The sequence below is a fragment of the Arachis hypogaea genome, chromosome 12 (genome assembly GCF_003086295.3).
Source record: "Arachis hypogaea cultivar Tifrunner chromosome 12, arahy.Tifrunner.gnm2.J5K5, whole genome shotgun sequence".
Classification (NCBI taxonomy): Eukaryota; Viridiplantae; Streptophyta; class Magnoliopsida; order Fabales; family Fabaceae; genus Arachis; species Arachis hypogaea.
Window position 1 is genome coordinate 100,234,316 of NC_092047.1, and position 18,855 is coordinate 100,253,170.

At 35.4% G+C, this 18,855-nt stretch overlaps 3 protein-coding genes and 1 long non-coding RNA gene across 11 annotated transcripts; 2 read left to right on the forward strand and 2 right to left on the reverse strand.

Moving 5' to 3' along the window:
- Nucleotides 1–3,541: 3,541 nt before the first annotated feature.
- On the forward strand, nucleotides 3,542–5,776 carry LOC112727873 (dynamin-related protein 12A). 5 transcript variants are annotated; one of them, XR_003166016.3, is made up of 5 exons: nucleotides 3,542–4,442; nucleotides 4,703–4,775; nucleotides 5,052–5,153; nucleotides 5,270–5,320; nucleotides 5,425–5,776. XR_003166016.3 is itself a non-coding variant. In XM_025777796.3 (5 exons), the coding sequence occupies exons 2-5, from the start codon at nucleotides 4,742–4,744 to the stop codon at nucleotides 5,497–5,499; spliced, it is 252 nt and encodes an 83-aa protein (XP_025633581.1). In that variant the 5' UTR covers nucleotides 3,554–4,442; nucleotides 4,703–4,741; the 3' UTR covers nucleotides 5,500–5,776. The 5 variants fall into 5 exon arrangements, 2 of the variants coding, with proteins under 2 accessions (XP_025633581.1, XP_025633580.1); XM_025777796.3 differs by having other exon boundaries at nucleotides 3,554–4,442; nucleotides 5,435–5,776; XR_003166017.3 differs by lacking the exon at nucleotides 5,270–5,320 and having other exon boundaries at nucleotides 3,564–4,442.
- Nucleotides 5,777–6,396: 620 nt separating this feature from the next.
- On the reverse strand, nucleotides 6,397–9,616 carry LOC112727874 (uncharacterized). Of its 4 annotated transcripts, none has more exons than XR_011868778.1 (7): nucleotides 9,203–9,616; nucleotides 7,920–8,066; nucleotides 7,732–7,826; nucleotides 7,505–7,616; nucleotides 7,204–7,309; nucleotides 6,857–7,098; nucleotides 6,397–6,735 (listed from the first exon to the last, which is right to left on the reverse strand). It is a non-coding gene; the product is annotated as an uncharacterized lncRNA (long non-coding RNA). The 4 variants fall into 4 exon arrangements; XR_011868777.1 differs by having other exon boundaries at nucleotides 7,214–7,317; XR_011868776.1 differs by having other exon boundaries at nucleotides 7,204–7,317.
- Nucleotides 9,617–9,882: 266 nt separating this feature from the next.
- Nucleotides 9,883–11,899, forward strand: LOC140177089 (serine/threonine-protein phosphatase 7 long form homolog). The gene is made up of 3 exons (XM_072209562.1): nucleotides 9,883–10,088; nucleotides 10,878–11,593; nucleotides 11,677–11,899. The coding sequence occupies exons 1-3, from the start codon at nucleotides 10,011–10,013 to the stop codon at nucleotides 11,792–11,794; spliced, it is 912 nt and encodes a 303-aa protein (XP_072065663.1). The 5' UTR covers nucleotides 9,883–10,010; the 3' UTR covers nucleotides 11,795–11,899.
- Nucleotides 11,900–14,969: 3,070 nt separating this feature from the next.
- On the reverse strand, nucleotides 14,970–17,274 carry LOC112727875 (uncharacterized). Its single transcript, XM_025777799.3, has 4 exons — nucleotides 17,114–17,274; nucleotides 16,307–16,363; nucleotides 15,613–15,679; nucleotides 14,970–15,490 (listed from the first exon to the last, which is right to left on the reverse strand). The coding sequence occupies exon 4, from the start codon at nucleotides 15,485–15,487 to the stop codon at nucleotides 14,993–14,995; it is 495 nt and encodes a 164-aa protein (XP_025633584.1). The 5' UTR covers nucleotides 15,488–15,490; nucleotides 15,613–15,679; nucleotides 16,307–16,363; nucleotides 17,114–17,274; the 3' UTR covers nucleotides 14,970–14,992.
- Between the last annotated feature and the right edge of the window lie 1,581 nt (nucleotides 17,275–18,855).

Genomic DNA, 18,855 nt, shown 5'->3' on the forward strand with positions numbered 1-18,855 from the left:
CAATTTTCAAGCTCCTTATAATAATCAATTTCCTATATTCTAACCGCAAAATCAAAATTCACAAACACCACATTTTCCATTTTCATCCATATTTAACCCCTCTATTGGAAATGTTACTCCAACTTCTTTGCTGTTTCCAACTCAATTCAGTGCATCAAGACATAACACATCTAGTGTTGGTGGCTCTTCTAACACATCCTCTCATACTCCTATACAATCTAGTCTAAATTCGCAATATTCAAATTTTGCCAACCCTTGTGGATTAGATGCTATCGACCTCAATGATGATGATATTGAAGATCGGAGGCAAGATAATATTCAACACTGGCATTGGAAAGAGGATGAGATGTTGATCAGTGCGTGGTTAAATGTTTCAACTGACCCTATAGTTGGTACCGATCAAAAGGGGGAAATATTTTGGAGTCGAATTCATAGCTACTGTGTAGAATTTTGCTCCGACATGACAAGGGGGGTAGTTGCATGTAAGAAACGATGGTATAAGATCAATAAGGTTGTTGCACAATTTGCTTGTTGCTACGATCAAGCTAGTCGAAACATAAGGAGTGGTTCGAACGCTGATGATATAAAGGAGTTGGCCTATAAAATTTATTTCACAAATTATGGTAAAAAAATTCACTTTTGAGAGGCATTGGAACATGCTTAGGTTGGAGCAAAAATGGAGAAGCCAACTACCTACACAAAGTAGCGGCTCAAAGAGAACCAAGGTTAGTGCAACTGGAGCATACTCATCCTCATCAAACCCAGAAATACCATTGGCTGACGAACTCGGTGTGGACTCTCCCGTTCGCCCACAAGGATCAAAGAAGAGCAAGCGAAAAGGTAAGAAAAAAGCACAAATGTGTGAAGATTTTAGCGAAAAGAAATCATTAGTTGTTAATAAATTATCTCTCATGGAAGATATTAAGAATGTTAGAGAAAAGGAACTAATGGATAGGGAAAAAGAAAGAGAAGAGGAGAAGGAACATAGAGCAAAGATTATGGCAATCAAAGAGAAGGAGTTACAAATTCAAGTGGCAATGAAAGAACAAGAATTACAAGCTCAAGCGGCAATGAAAGAACAAGAATTACAAACTCAGAGGTATATTAAAGAAATGGAGATAAAAGCAAAAGAAAGGAAAATGGAAAGTATGGCCAAGGAAAGGGAAAGGGAGATGGATATGCAAATACTTAATGCTGACACGTCTACAATGAGTGAAAAACGACGAGCTCTTCATGATATTGCATGTGAGAAAATAATCGCCAAGTGATTTACTTAATGGTTCCTTGTATTCGTAGAGTTATGTATTATGTTCTTATTTTTATTGCGTATTACTGGCATGTGATGTAGTTTGTTTTATTTATTTATGATGTAAGTTTTTAAATTAGTCAATATTATTATGCCCTTATTGTTCATGAAAGTGACCGTTGCAAAACTAGCCGTTAACTATCCGTTAATGTACTTATTGCAGACACACTTATAAATATCAACTATCAATGACTCCGCAACTCCACTTCAACTCTTGTTTCTCACCTCGAAAGAGATCTAAAAATTACATTTCTAGATATGGCTAGAAATTTTGATGATATGTTTAATGAGACTTTGTAAGGTAAAAGAAGACGGCAAGATAACACACTCATAGATAATTGGATGGATGAGTGTTTACTCGAAGATTCAGAAAAAGAAGATATCGATAGAAGCTTTATCCCAATTACTCGTAGATGGATCAACAGAGATCGAGAAGCAGGACATGATCGCCTTTTTCAAGATTACTTTGCAGATGAACCGGTGTATAATGCTGACATTTTTCGACGGAGATTTCGAATGAGAAGACATGTGTTCCTTCGGATAGTAGACGCTCTCTCAAACGTCTATCCGTATTTTCAAAAGAGGGTTGATGCAACTGGAAGAATAGGCTTGTCGCCACTCCAGAATGTACTGCTGCGATACAGATGTTAGCATATGGCGATGTTGATGATTATGTGCGCATAGGCGAGAGCACTACAATTGAATGCTTGGAAAAATTTGTTAAATGTGTCATTTCGGTGTTCGAGGATGAATACTTGCGAAAACCCAATCCAAATGACGTACAACGCCTACTACAAATGGCGGAGGGTCGTGGCTTCCCTGGCATGTTGGGTAGCATTGACTGCATGCATTGGCAATGGAAAAATTGTCCAAAGGTGTGAAAAGGTATGTACATGAGTGGTTATCGTGGGGTTGCAACTATAGTACTTGAGGTTTTAGCATCTTCAGACTTTTGGATATGGCATGCGTTCTTTGGAGTTTCTGGTTCAAATAACGATATCAACGTGTTAGATCGTTCTCCAGTATTCGATGATATTCTAAATGACCGTGCTCCAGAGGTAAATTATACTATTAATGGTAATAATTATACTATGGGATACTATTTAGCAGATGGTATTTATCCTGAATGGGCTACATTTGTCAAATCAATCTCAAAGCCACAAGGGGAGAAACGCAAGTTATTTGCACAATACCAAGAAGGGCAAAGAAAAGATGTAGAGCGAGCATTCGGTGTGTTGCAAGCACGCTTTGCAATTATACGTGGTTCAGCTCATTTTTGGGAAAAGAAGAAGCTTGCCAACATAATAAGAGCTTGTATTATATTGCATAATATGATTGTTGAAGATGAAAGAGACACTTATGCAAGAAATTTTGCTCAAGGCTTAGAGTATGATGATGTCGAAAATGGCTTATCACAACCTCAACTGGGGGAAGAAGATTTTGCACCATACCATCAATTTCTCCAAAAAAATGCCCAACTTCGAAATAGGCAGCAGCATAGACAATTGAAAGAAGACTTGATTGAACACATATGGCAATTTCATAATGTTTGTCGTCAACTATAAAGCTTAACTATGTTTTTCTTTGTATTAAGTAATTTTACAAATTAGTGTATCCCCGAATTATATATTGTATATTATTGTTATATATGAATTTATTTAATATTAATATCTTTTAATAGTGGATTATTTTTAAATTTATAAATTTAAATTACATTATTGAAAAAAATTAATTACATTAATTTCAAGTATTTTAATTAATTAATTAAGTGGGACCACAACAGGGACTAAAGTTAGTTCCTCCTAATGGAGAATAGAGAGATGCTTTGAGTTCCTATTTACTGTTTATGACGCAAAAGCTGATGTGGAGTTACTTTTTATGACAGGTGGACCATAAACAGAAATTGGAATGAGTTCCTTATTAGAGATGGTCTTATTCCCAATTTGGGTAACTAACTTAATTAAGCTCTTTTTGATAAAATAACTTAAACAATAAATGACTCTGTTAAAAATAACTTATAAATAAGTTATTTTGTGTTTGGATTTTTAACTCTAAAAGTGCTTATTTTAAAGAAATGTAATGAAAAGTAAAAGTATTATGAGAGAAGTCATTTTTTTAACTTCTCTATAAGCTTCAAAATAGCTTCTTAGAAAGTTACAATTTTATTTTAAAAATTGCACCCGACATTAATACTGCTACTTTTCATAAGTCAAAAATAAAAAAAAAGCTACTTCTAGAGTTTTCCAAACGGACCCTTAGTCCGTCTCCTCTCTGCTCTTCTTTCTCCGAAGCTCTCTTCGTCTCGTTTCCACTCTGGTCTTCTCTCTCAAGCACTGTTCATCTCATCTTTGGCCAAGAAGAAAATGAAGCTCTGTTCGAATCGCCTCCCCTCCACAACTCCCTGTCGATTTTATGTTCCTCCACGACCTCCTCGTGTACGCCCTCAGCAACCCGTGGGAGGAGTTCTTGCTAGTTGCCGGAGCCTCCACCAGCAAGAACCTCGGCATCTTCTGCTTCAACGAAGACGACACCCAAGCCCTGCTGTGCCAGGTTTTCACGGTCCACCCTCGCCTGCGTGACAGCTCCAAAGTTGTTCCCGTTGCACTCAACAAGGTTCCCTAAGTTGCTCCTCTCTTCTCTCTCTCTCAGTAATTTGATTCACCTTATGGTGTTTTATTGATCCACTTTATTGAATTGCTTGGTAATGACTTTTATTGCTTTTTTGAATTGACGTGACATTTGGCAATATCCAAGTATGGTTATGATTATATGGACGCTTATGTACTTGTATTCATGGATATCAGAGATGATTGAACCTATTCTTGATTATTGTTTCTGGTTATAATATTTGAGCTATCTAGAATGGCTATGTATGTGTATGTGGATGAGCTTCATCATGAATGAATTTGGTTAATGTTTCCTCTATTGTCTTTGCTACAAGAAATGCTACTATCCCATTGGTCATATTTCACTCAAGCTCTATGTTTCAGTTCATCAAAATTTATGATAAATTAAGAAACAGGTTGCTTTAATTCATCCCGGCTGCTGTTTTCTCCTTATTGCATGTGGCAAGTGAAATTTCATTGCGAAGAGATGGCAGCGACGACAGAAATGTCAATGTCTTTGTTCAAAGGAGGTAGCATGTTGCTTTGCCTTTTGGTTCATTATTTCTTTCTTTCTTTTACTTTAGGCATAGCAAACAATAAATAAGTTAGGAAAAGTACTAATTCAGCTTTTTGGTACTGAATGGTATGCTGGATTGATTTCACCATGTCATAGTGACATGTATTTATCTCAATAATGTTTAATGATCTGTAGTGGTTTTCTTAATACTTTTGTCTTTTGTATATTGTTATTGTAATTGGAGAACTAGCTTATCTAGTGACCACTTTTCAGTTCCATAAGATTGATGAAGGGAGGGAGTATGCAGAGTTTATGCATTTTCCAATGAAGAAGTTTACTGAGTTTGGTAATTCTGCAATACGAACTATTTGTTCCTTTTTAATAGTCAGTCTTTTTTCTTTCTCATTTTCCCGTCGTGTATGTATTGTACTTAATCTGATAAATGTTGCTTACGATTATTTTGTAATAACTAAGTGATAACCTGTTCTAATAATAATAATAACAACCAAGAATTCTCAAACTCTATTGTTAACCTGTACAGTCCTACAAGTTTAGAAGTTTAGTTTCCCATATTCATTCAAGAGTAAACTCTTTAGTGGATACTAATTTTCCTTTTCTTTAGTTACTATTTGGCAAGAGATCTCTGATGAGACTGACAGAGAAACTGGTCGCTCCAAGGGCATTTCTTCTGTTCCTATCCATCTTAGTATCTACTCCCCTCATGGTGAGACAAGATTTATAGAACATATTTAGTTTCAGCAGCAACATTATCATGCGTCCTTCAATTATTTTCAAGTTTGAAAAATTTGTTTCATCCATTTAATTTGGTGATTTTGACAGTTGTTAATCTAACACTGGTTGATCTTCCTGGACTTACAAAAGTCGTCGTTGGTGTGTTCTAAGACTTGAATTTTTCTTATAAACATTAAGACCAGATTTCTAGCATATATTATGAAAAAAAGAAACGTTTATAGTAATCACTAAATTTTGATCAGGTTATTACAGAGGGTCAACCAGATAGCATTGTGCAAGACATTCTACCAAGCACTCCTTCCTGCTTTGGCAATTGAATTATGCTAGATGATTTTAAAGGAAAGAGGAGATATGTCATGGTGCTGATAGTTTGTGAAAGCACTGCTGAGGGAATGTAGAATTTGCTTATTACATTCAAATCTGCATGATTGAACTATGCTGGATAATTTTGAATTTCTTTAGGGTGTATGCAATATGCTTTTTAATTTGTAATCTGTCCATAAATATCCATTTTTCTTCTTGTTTTGAATACTAAGGTGCCTTGAAAATTTTATATATTGTGAATTTTATAATGGACAAAAGGTTCTTTTCGTACTTTTATATTGCATGCTTTCAGATTCTCAATCTAGAGAACAAAGTTAAAATTGTTTAAAAGGACTAATCTTAAATGGTTCATTATCGGTTCAAAACTTAATCCCTAGAATAAAATGCAGCCAAATAGAGAAACCTGTCACAAGCAAAACCAAATTATGCATCAAACTTGCTTAGCTTATAAAAGATTATGGAAATTAGTTAAAAGATCCAATAATTTGTACCCATAGTTTCATTCAGCACAGACATATGGACCGATCAACCTTCTTTACACTTATACTTTTATTTTTAGTGTTGTTTCCAGTAACTGAAAGAACAGAACACACCAATCCCAACAATAATGGACTACTGCTATATGCTTAGCCTATTGGTATATAAATAAACATAAAGAAAAAGATGCATACAAATATAAAAAGTTGAAGAAAATGACAAAATTGACTTCAAGAGTGAAAATCTCAGCTTTTCTTGTTATCTTATCTTTGAATTTTTAATTAGCACATATATAAAACAAGCTTTTAAATGCTTGCTATGATTTATTCTATGGCATTGCACTTTTGTCACATTTGTATAGAGCGTTAAAATGTCTTTGCATGCATGATTTTTACTTCATGAAAAATAAAAGATAAGACATAACCGATGCTATTTATAAATATAATATAATAATAATAATATAAACTTTAAGATAAGGTATGAACTAATGGAATTACATTCAATATACTATTAGAATATTTCATTCACCATTTTTACATTTCGCTAATCATCCAGTAGTAATCATGAACTTTCAACTAAGAGAATCTTAGATCCTTCATGTCCAAGCTATGAAGAAGGGTAAGTACTTCATGAAGCAACAATGTCTATGTACAAGAAGCTTCAACAGCAAGACTTTTAGTTACTCTTCTCCATGGATCTCCAAATGTATCAATTGATACTTTAATTTTACAGATGCTTGATCCAATGCAGGCCTGTGTATATAATCAAAGAAAACTATGAGTTGATTCGGCGTACGATACGATACAAAGTAAAATGAAAAATAACTAACAAAGGTACCTAAGAAAATGTTATTTAAAGTTGTGTGTGTATCACCTTCTTAACAATGGATAGAGCCTTGTTGCTGCTGCAGCTACCATGGTTGAAGTTCCCACAAGTCCCACTCGGCGTGCCAAAATTGGCAAATTTAATAGAAGAGATGATCTGCTTAGTATTAGGACACTCTAGTGACAAAACTGGCCCTCATCTTCTTCCTGATTCTGAGGGTAAGTTTGATTGTGGGTTCCACTGTCCAACACTTCGACTAGATAGACCAAGTCTTCACCTTGAAGACCAATCTGCATTCACAAAGATATATATTGTGTATCCTTCTAACAATGTATCTAGCTAGCTAGATACAACCAAGAATCAACAGTGACAGATAAAAGCAAACGGAATGTAACTTGATATGACCATTGTTGGGAGGAGAGGTCAATAGTAGTTCCATTCTTCAATCCTTTCAATGTCACTGGCCCAGGGATCCCAGCACCCCATGTGTCAAAGAAAAATCTATAGTTCTGATTTGTATAAGAATCATATAAGCTTATATGTATAGCATGGAAATATTATGACTTCTAGTTTCTAAATCACATAAGGAGAAAAGATAACAAGGCCAATGCTTCAAAGAAACAAAATTTCCTCTATTAAAGATGCTTATATAGTATATAGTATATATATTCAAAAAAGAAGAGAAAGAGGAATTACTTGAAGACCCACAGTTAAACTCAAGAGATCAAACTGTATTCTTCCCAGCTACAAGTGTGATGGGGATATCCACATTGACTTTTAGCATTGCCACTGTTTCCTTTTCCATTTCCTGAAAATATACTTTCACTAATATTATTTGAAAGAAGGAAAGCCTTGAAGAAACGATTGAATTGTCTTCACGTGATCAGGTTCAAGCCGTAAAATCAGTCACTGATGCAATTTACCTGCAAGCTTTCCATTTATGAAAGCATGAAGGGCATGTCCAAAGGATTCGATGTGAAGAACAGTTTGAGCACTAAAATCATCTTCAAAATTAATGCTTCAAATGAAAAAAAAAAGATCATAATGGATCATGCATAGATTTCAAATCAGATAGAAGAAAGCTTTTTCAACCATTGAGAGGCCTATATACCTTAATGAGTACCACTAATAGTCACTTATCAGCAGTGGTATTTATTTGCTCTACTAATCCAAATTTTGAGAATGAATCATTCTTTGACCTCTAGTCAGTCGCCCAATTCTACATACATATGCTTTTCAAGAAGCTATCCACACACTCCTGCACATATTTTGGCCAAAATGAAAACTTGTGATTTCTTAGCTTCTTCTTAATTATTAAAAATTTCCATTTAATTTGCTTCTATGGTTGTCTAATACAAAGGACATTGAAAATTTTAGTGTTTTCATATAAAAACTAATATGGCAACAAACGTGGAATTATCAAGAGAAAGTAGGGAGAATGCCTACGCTGAGAATGCTTGCTATAAGGAGACCGCGAAACTTGTCTAAAAATGAAACCACCGTACTGACTCAGTGAGTTAAAAGTGAACATGTGTTTATCATTAAAAATATACTCAACCTGGTAGAGTTACAACCCTATTGGGAGTAGCCTATAACCATTAAATCTTTTTTCTGTAACTTATGAATAGTATTAGAAGATACAATCAAAGTTTAACAGATCTTAGAACCTCAAATAGAACTAAAAATCTATCAACAACATACTTCTCTATCCTGATTAGATGTAGGGGATAAAGTCCTTAACAACCACATGCAAATAAATGCCACATTGTACATAAAACTAAAGGTTTTCTTGCATTTATGTCTGTGATTATAGGCGGATAAGTAGAAATAACATACAGACTACACTAATCCATAAATAGAAAAAGGTTCTATTTACTACACAATAAACCAACTGAATGTGAAGTATGAGCTTCAGAATCATAAAACTCAACACAAACATCAAGCCTAAATTTGATCAACCAAATAAAATAACTAGCCTATGGTACACAACAAATTATAACATCAACTGAAACATAGAGCTTGAGTAAAATATGACCAATGGGATAGTAGCATTTCTTGTAGCAAAGGCAATAGAGGAAACATTACCCAAATTCATTTATGATGAAGCTCATCCACATACACATATATAGCCATTCTAGATATAGCTCAAATATTATGACCAGAAACAATAATCAAGAATAGATTCAATCATCTCTGATATCCATGAATACAAATACATAAGCGTCCATATAATCATAACCATACTTGGACATTGCCAAATGTCACGTGAATTCAAAAAAGCAATAAAAGTCATTACCAAGCAATTCAATAAAGTGGATCAGTAAAACACGATAAGGTGAATCAAATTACTAAGAGAGAGAGAGAGAAAGAGAAGAGAGAAGCAACTTAGGGAACCTTGTTGAGCGCAACGGGAACAACTTTGGAGCCGTCACGCAGGCGAGGGTCGACCGTGAAAACCTAGCGCAGCAGGGCTTGGGCGTCGTCTTCGTTGAAGCAGAAGAGGTCGAGGTTCTTGCTGGTGGAGGCTCCGGCAACCAGCAAGAACTCCTCCCAGGGTTGTTGAGGGCGTACACGGGGAGGTCATGGAGGAACATAAAATCGACAGGGGTCATGGAGGGGAGGCGATTCGAACAGAGCTTCATTTTTTTCTTGGCCAAATACGAGACGAAGAGAGCTTCGGAGAAAGAAGAGCGGAGAGGAGACGACCTAACGAAAACACCTCCTTTTTGTTCTTCTTTGCTCAGAACCCTAAACAAGATCAATACAGTTTTTTTTTTTTTTTTTCATATATATTTTTGTTTCAAACTTTTGATTTTTAAATCACTTTTTTATTTTTAATATTGGAGGAGGAATGGTGTATAACAACGTTATGGAGGTGCATGGTGCTTAACCGGAGTGTGACGGCCTAGATCGAAGAAATCGGACGGTCCGTTTTGGAGAACAGTAATCGAACGATCCGATTACTGGCTGGGCAGGTACACAAATCGGACCGTCTGATTTGCGCCCCCAGCCACGTGTCGCGCATGCAAGTTGGCCCAGCAAAGATGAAACACTTCCAACCATACGAAGCTCCCTTAAGCCAGTTTCACTTTCTCTTTCACTTTGTTCCATTTCTCCTCTCCCATAAACCCCACCCCCAGCCACGGTAGTTCACTCCATTGTTGAAGGTTTCAGCTAAAAAAAATTGGACCACACAAAAATTATGCCTAGAAAAAGAAGAATAAAAGATGTCAATCATCCGGAGTTCTACATTGCTAATTATCTTGATCATCTTAATTATGTAAGTTTTTATTTTGAAAATTTTTATTTTAGTTAAAATAATAATTATAATGTTAGAGATTAGTAATAGTTTATTATAGTGATAATGTTAGAAATTAGTGGAGTAATAATTTTTAGATATTTGAGTTTAATTAAAATAATATTAGAGATTATTGGGTATTAATATTGTTTAAATATGTTACATTATAATAATAAATTAATTATTATTATTAATAGAATAATTGCAATAATAATATTGTTAATAATAATACGGTTATTAAAAAATTTGGATGTATGATAAATAGAATAACTAATATTAATTGTTATGCATCCGTTTATTGTAATAATAATAATTATTACTGCTAATAGCGTAATAGTTTAATTATCAGTAGAATATAGTAGTGCTAATATTGTTGTGTTATGTACGTGTGAAATTAAATAAGTTAATTAATTTTAATTATTAATAATAAATAATTTTTTTGTAGTTACTTAATATTGTATTAGTCGTTCGTAAATAAATATTATGAATTAAAAATTATTGCATTAATTATTTATGTTATAAGTTTAATATAAATATTTAATAAAGGGTTAGTGATTGATTTATTATTGTATGTTTGCTGTTAGAATAGAATAAAATAGAGTAGTTAGTTATTTGAGTATTAGTAGATAATATAATAGTTATTTGTATAAAGTATTGTTATTATTATTATTATATTTATTGATTCTTATGTGTTACTGGTTATTTGATAATGAAAATTTGATTCTTTTAAATTTAATTTGTTAATTTATTAATATTATTGTTCTTGTTTAGGGATCTAGAATGTTGCAATGTGACCACTACATGCCGCCGGATCGGTACAATCCAATAGTGGAGGGGTTTTTACAGGACACCGGCTTTTATCATGTTTCACAGATTGAAGTTGTCCAATGTCAGTCGGCATTGGTTAATGCTCTGATTGAGAGATGGCGCCCCGAGACTCACACCTTCCATTTTCCGGTTGGTGAGTGTGCCGTGACACTGGAGGATGTGGCGTTAATTTTTGGTTTTCCGACGAATGGTTTGCCAGTTACGGGACCGACACTGAGTAGTTATGAGGCGTTAGAGGCTGAATGCTTGGATCAATTTGGTGTTGCACCTAAGCAGGCAGACTGTAGGGGAAGTTTCATCAAGTTGACGTGGTTTCGAGCATTGAAGGATCGGTTAGTGTTGGTTGATGATATCCAGATTCAGAGGTACGTGAAGTGCCACATAATGTTATTGTTTGGGACCGTTATGTTTGGAGATAAGTCTGGAGCAGGGGTGCACTGGAAGTTTTTGCCGTTACTCCGTAACTTTGCCGGGATCATACAGTTCAGTTGGGGTTCGGCATGCTTGGCACACCTGTACAGAGCGTTGTGTAGGGCAACTCGTGTCGACTGTAAGGAGATTGATGGTCCGCTGACACTCTTGCTTGCCTGGGCTTGGATCCGTCTACAATTCATTGCGCCGATTCCTAGCAATCCTCGAATCTTTCCGATTGCAAATAGGTAAAATTAATTACTAAACGCTTTGAAATAATGTATCTTAAATTGAATTGATAAATGTAAATTAACGAATTGCCTGATGTCAGGTGGCATAACTGGGAACGTCAGAATCGGCCTTACAGATTTCGTACCCTTGAGCACCTTAGGAGAGACCTGGATGTTCTGCAAGAAGGACAGGTTTGTTGTAATAAACACCGATGTTGACGATAAGTTTCTGCAGATACGGAGCCTTGAATTTTCTCAGAAAGTTGGACTCTATGTGTCTGATGCAGAACATGTGGAATGCTCTTGGAGGAGACCAAGCTCCGTTACTACGAGCAATAGCAGCTCTAATGGAATCGTGCCGATCGGAGATAAGGCCCACACCATCACGTGTCACAACATGCTGTCTCAGGTTACTAAGAAAAAAGTGCCAAGTCTCAGATGTCTCTCCCTCAACTATCGCAAATGCAATTGGCACGATGTTGTTGTTGCCATCCTGTGGCACTGCAACCATCAAACAACCCTTGTACTTTCCATACAAATGAGTTCCGTCTACCTGCACTATTGGCTTGCAATATCTGAATGCTCTAATACAAGGGTAATAACTCCAGAAGTATCGGTGTAGTACACGAATATTAGGAACCAAGTCATCTTCCTGATACGCAGGCATCGTTTCAAAATGAACGATTGCGGATGGCTCCTTGTGACACATGGCCTCAAACCATATCGGCAAGGCTTCGTACGAAGCTTCCCACCCTCCGAAAATTGACTCCACTGCCTTCTGTTTTGTCAACCATGCTTTGCGATAACTTATGGTGTAGTTAAACTTTGTCTGTACTTCCGCAATCACTGATTTCACCCTTATAGACGGGTCAACTTCTACCAATGGCTTTATTGCTTCTGCAACTGTGTTGGAATCCAGCTTCGAATGAACTTGAGAAATGGTGGCCCTAGTACAGGTGTGACTTCCATTGTATCTCCTTATCTCCCAACAGAACTTTCTGGACATTTTGCTCACCCTGATCAGCCAATCACATCCTGCACCATATTGGGTGCATTTAGCATAGAATGTCGTCGGTTCTGACTCATGCACCCGATAATCTACGCCTCTGCGGATTGTATAATCTTTCATCGGTTTAATTACTACCTCCCTAGAACTGAATTCCATTCCCACAGTAAATTCGCCATCTGGCATAAGGGGAAGCTCTGCTGCAATCACATCACAAATTGTAGAGTTGTCACAAATAATAATCTAATAAACTAATAATCACAGAACAATGGAAAACGTAGTTGTCAAAACCGATCCGGTCATCGAACCGGTCAGGTCACCGGTTGAACCGATTTACCCAGTCGGTCTGGTCAAACCGGTCAGTCCAGTCGAACTGGTCGGTCCGGTCGAACTTGATGGTCCAGTTGAACCGGCCGGTCCGGTCAAACTGGTCATTCCAGTCGAATTTAACCAACGATGACGGAAAATACTACATTTCTCAGCCAACAGGTTCACTTCATAATTAAACAGAAGACTTACTTATTGCATGCTATATTTTGCCTATTTACCGTTGTCTCTACTGTTTGTCATAAACTCAAAACCCATGCACAAATCATACTTTAACAAATCTTAATTTAAATTGATGGCTCACCTGCATTTACATATTGAGGAAACTCCGGTGCATGCATGGCCTCCAAATCCAACGACCGCATGAAACTCGGCTCCACAAACGGCTGCTGGTTTGCTAGTGCATTTGCCACATCCCCCACATCTGCCACCATAGCCTCGTCAGCTTGATCTTCGTCTACACCCGGATCAACAACCTCGTAGTTACTTTCGAACTCTTCTTCACTATCACTGTTGTAATCTTCCAATTCAATGTCTCGGTCCGCTGTAGATTGCTCGAACTCGACATACAGTTCGATGAACGATACTCGCGACCAACTTTCAAGATACACTGAAAACATTTCTTGCATGCTCGCTTCGTCGGTCACGTATTTCGTTTGAAATTGCACGAACCCACCAAAGACAAGTACAGGATATCTGTACAGAACACACGACACTCTCCTAGATATTTGAGAATCCATCTTCTCACAAATGACACCTTTTAATTCTTCAAATGAAAGTGTGAATGGAATAATAATATCCAACAGATTTTCACACACAAATTTTACTCCTTCTGATGTTTGTAATAAAATTTGGCCATGATAATACACTTTTAATCTTACTCTATCATCCATGATAATAGAGAAGAGCAGATATACAAAGAAGAAGAAGAGATCTGCAGAGAAAAAGTTGAGAGACTTGTAGCACCGGAGAAGAAGAAAATGAAATGGGCTGCTCAGCTTGGGTAGGAACATATATATATATATATATATATATATATATATATATATATATATATATATATATATATATATATATATATATATATATATCACACTCAAATCGGACCATCCGACCGTTTGCATTGCCTTTCGAAATTTTTTGAACAAAAAAATCGGATAGTCCGATTACTAAACAGCCCGTCCAAAAAATTTGAAACCCAGAAATCGCTGGGTCCGATTTGGGTGCTCTTCGAATATTTTTGAATGCAGCCCTAAAATCGCTCGGTCCGATTTGGTTGGGCCAAAAAACGAATATCTCCCTATGCAACAAATCGCATGGTCCGTCTTCCATGCACGCAACCTCACCACGCACAAATCGGACGGTCCGATTTGTGCCCCTCTCCCCTGATTGAAATCGGACCGTCCGATTTTCCGCCGTCAACTAACCGCCGTCACACCTGTGTTAAACACCTCCCAGCTCCATAAACGGGCGTTACACCAAACCTTCATATGTTAAAAAATCAGCCTTTTTAAATTGTTTCAGATTTAAAAATGTAAAACTAAAGTTGATTTAGTTTTGACTAAATTAAAAGGATTAGAGTAGTTGTCCAATATAAGAAAAAGGGTATTTAAATTTTTTTATAAAATTAAATAAAAATATTTTTTATTTTTTATTAAAGTACAAGGTAGTTTAGTAAAAGTATTGATATGATATATATTTAATAAAAGAAAAATTATTTATTGACGTAGAAAATATAATCCACGTGTCGCGTTTTAATTTGTCCACAATTTTATCGTATCGGTACATATGAATTTATGATCGTATCGAAGCAAACATCTATATTTTTTATTTAAATAAAGAAAAAGCCTTAATCTAAAGACTATTTTCTATTATTATTTCATGTAAGATTTTAAATGAAAGTATAAATATTTCAAATAGTTTATTTAATTATTTAGCAAATAAAAAATATCAAAATCATCGTTATAAAAAGGTCTTATTCTTTGGTTCATAATAACGTCCATCATTACTATTTATAATAAAAATATTTAATTGACTAATTTTTAATTAAGATCAATAATAAAGTGGTGATTCAAATTTTTTTTTTAATTTGACACGTCACATGCCAATATGCCATGTATATGATATTTCATAATAATATGAGTAAAGGACATTTTCGTCCCTGACATTTTTTTTGCAGACATTTTCGTCCTTAAGGAATGGAAAATACACTCAAGTCTCTGACCCCTGAAAAAACGTGGACATTTATGTCCTTCCGTTGAATTCAGCCGTTTGCACTGGACGGAAAAAGATGAGCTGGCAGAGGTGGCGCTGAGGTGGCCGTAACGGAGGCCAGGTGGCATGGAGCATTTCGTAATAGGATATATAAGTCCCTGGAGACAAAAACGACGCCGTTTTGGTAACCTCCCCCAATTCTCTGCCTTTTCTTCTTCCTTCGTCCTTTTTCCCTTCCATTCTTTTTCCTTGGCCCCTGCCTCCATCACCGCCGCACAGCGGCTCCTGTACTCTGTACCATTGGATTTATCCTCCAAACCTAGCTTCTGAGATTCTGCAGGGAGAGAAGCCACTAACTTCTCCATTGTCTGTAGTGAAATACTTCAGCTAAATTTCACTTTTCAATGGATATGTTTAATTACATTTCAAATCATCATGCAGACAGAAAGTTAATTCAAATTTACTAGAACAAAGAAAATATAATACGTACCTTGACTAGGCTATCTGTATCACGATCTCCATAATAGGACTCATGATCATGATCTCCATGGTCATCTCTGAAATAGGAAGCATATTTTTAAACTTATATTCAATCCAAAATCTCTAAAACTAATCACAGAGACACAGACCAAAGAGTTGCAATATTCAGGTAGGATGCACATAAAAAAAAGGAAGAAGAAAGAAAAAGAAAAAGATATGCATATTGATCATGTAGATTTTGTTAGAAATGAATTGACATAGGTTTAAGTGCGAGGGAATGAGGGATAACAACATATTGAAATAGAATAGACATTGTCTACATGTAAAATTGGAAAGTTGATGGATGAAAATCCCCTCAACATCTAAGTTTTCCTTACCATTACATGTGTCAGGACACACATCCCGTAAGACCCTTCTTTCAATGTTAAACCGATTTACACTAACACTTGCAACCTTACATTTTCTTACTGCTTCTGTCATTACTCTCAGCCTTTCATCATTTCTCCCATTCTAAACAGAGTTTAAGGACCACTCCGATAATCTTTTAGAGGCACCAAAACAGTAATATCATATCCATGAGAAATGCAATATCTAGAAAATAAACAAGCACCATAAAAGGTACATAATATCTAAAGGGATACAGAGATGAGCTACTTATTATTGCTCAAAAACTGAATAAAAAAAAAAGTTATTTGTATTATAACCTGATATCACTTCCTTTACGGAAGATACGAATTGATGGATACCCTTGTATGTGATGGCTGCATTTGATGAAAAATATGGTTGAATGGCAAAAGGTAAACATGAGGATGCCAAATGAAATTACAGAAACACAAAAACTAACAAAAATGACATAAGAAAAAATCACATTACAATAAAGAACATGTATTTCAAATTCATATTCAACTTGAAAAAGTATAAGTATAAAACTTCATGTCCATCTTGTGAACAAGGAGATAACTAAATTACAAATTAAGAAAAGAGAAAGATTGTAGAAGGAGATAAGTAAATTAGCTGAATCTTTGTTTTTGAAGGGGAACAAAAGCAAGAAAAGTTTTGAATTTTAATAGTACCTCCGGCATAAATCTCCTTCAACAATTATATCAAAAGTAAGCTACATGAAACCTAACAAAAGTGCATCATTGAATCAAAGGAATTAGCTCATTTTAAAACAGAGATGTGCATCAGACAGCAAAATGAGCACATAAGAGTTCATTGTTAACCAAAACAGGCAATGAGAATTTACACAGCAGCAGTGTAAAACATCAGTCTCAGCAATTTCCATTAACCAACCCTAATCCTAACAACTCAAGAACAATTGAACAAACTAAATATAATGAACTACAAACAGTGATTGCACAGACAGCAGCATTAAGCAAGCAAGACCTAATCCACTATCCACGCCAGATTCTCTAATCTAACCAAATTGAAATTAGCTAAACAAAACTAACTAAACAATATTAATTAACTAATTGCAATAACAGAGTGAATTAAATAGAGAGAAAGAAGACCTGGGAAGCACAGGGGTGGTAATGAGAGAGAGAAGAAATGATGGTTGGGTCCTAGTAGCGACGGTGGTGCGCCGGTAGAGAGGCGGCGGCGCGGCGGCAGTGGGTCGCCGAGAAGGTTGTCGCGGACGAACGGTGGGTGGAAGGAGGGTGAGAAGAGAGAGAGACTAATGGGAGTAAGGGAGTGAGAAAGGGAAGAAGACGCGAAAAGAGAGGGAGGAGGAGGTCGCCGGCGTTGATGGTGGCTGACGGAGGCGCCGCTGTGCGGCGGTGATGGAGGCAGGGGCCAAGGAAGAAGAATGGAAGGGAAAAAGGAAGAAGGAATAAGAAAAGGCAGAGAATTGGGTGAGGTTACCAAAATGGCGTCGTTTTTGTCTCTAGGGACTTATATGTCCTGTTACGAAATGCTCTATGCCATTTGGCCTCCGTTACGGCCACCTCAGCGCCACCTCTGCCAACTCATTCTTTTCCGTCCAGTGCAAACGGCTGAATTTAACGGAAGGACATAAATATCCACGTTTTTCAGGGGTCAGAGGCTTGAATGTATTTTTCATTTCTTGAGGACGAAAATGTCCGCGAAAAAAAAAGTCAGGGACGAAAATGTCCTTTACTCTAATAATATTATATATCATCTAAAAGGTCATATTCAGTCTCTTGAAAAATTAGACAATCGCATGAAAAATTTAAAAATTTCACTAACATGCCAAACATGAAAAAATAAAAAATAAAAAATACAAAAATCAGTTCTTCCAATAAAACTTGTTACAAGATGCAATCTCCTCAAGCTGGTGAAAATCAAACGGCTCCATTACTTGGTTGGTGTAAGCGGCTCAAAGGAGGTGTTCCATCTTTGGCTACTTTTATATTTCTTCTTCTCATTTTGTTTTATTCTTCTTTTTAAATTTTTTCTTCTTTTATGTGTTTTTTTTTTCATTTAAAAATTGTGAAAAAAAAAGAAGAAAGATAAACATAGAAAATGTGTATAAGAAATAAAAATGCTTAAATCTTTTTACACAAAATACATAAACATATCAATTTTGAATTGGAAGCAAACTCATTGATTGACGATACAAAAACTTTTTAATAATAAGCACAAAATTTTGAAGAAAAACACAAATTATAAACAGAAAACAAATATATAAAATTATTGACGATACAGAAATTTTGTAATGATATACACAAGTTTTTTTTTAAAGAAGAAAATTTTAAGAGTAATATAGGAAGTAAACACATAAATTGTTTGACCATAAATACAGAAACTTGTTAAACACAAATTTTTGAAGAGAAATACAAAGAAAACAAACAATTTTTAATAGACACCTAAATTTTGTGATAATAAACCAAAAATTTTTTAAAGGTAATTATTGACAATAAATACAGCAATTTTGTGACGAAAAACAGAGAAATATTTTGGCAATAAACACAAATTTTATGACGATAATTCAAGTACATTTCTTAAAAAAAAATTTTAAGAGTAATGCTAGGTAACTAGTTTTTTAAGTCAACATTAGTCTATTTTTTTTTTAATTATTTTGCTTCTCTTAACTTCTAAATCATGAATCATAAACTATTAATTCTATACCCTTAATTACAAACACTAAACCCTAAAATTAGTTAGTATTGACAAACTACAAGTTAGTTCTCTATAATTTTTTTTTAACAGGGAAGAAAACGATGGCAGAGTGTATGAGGAAAAAAAAATCTTGGATACATATAGTTTTAAAGTTAAAAAAAAAAAAGAATAA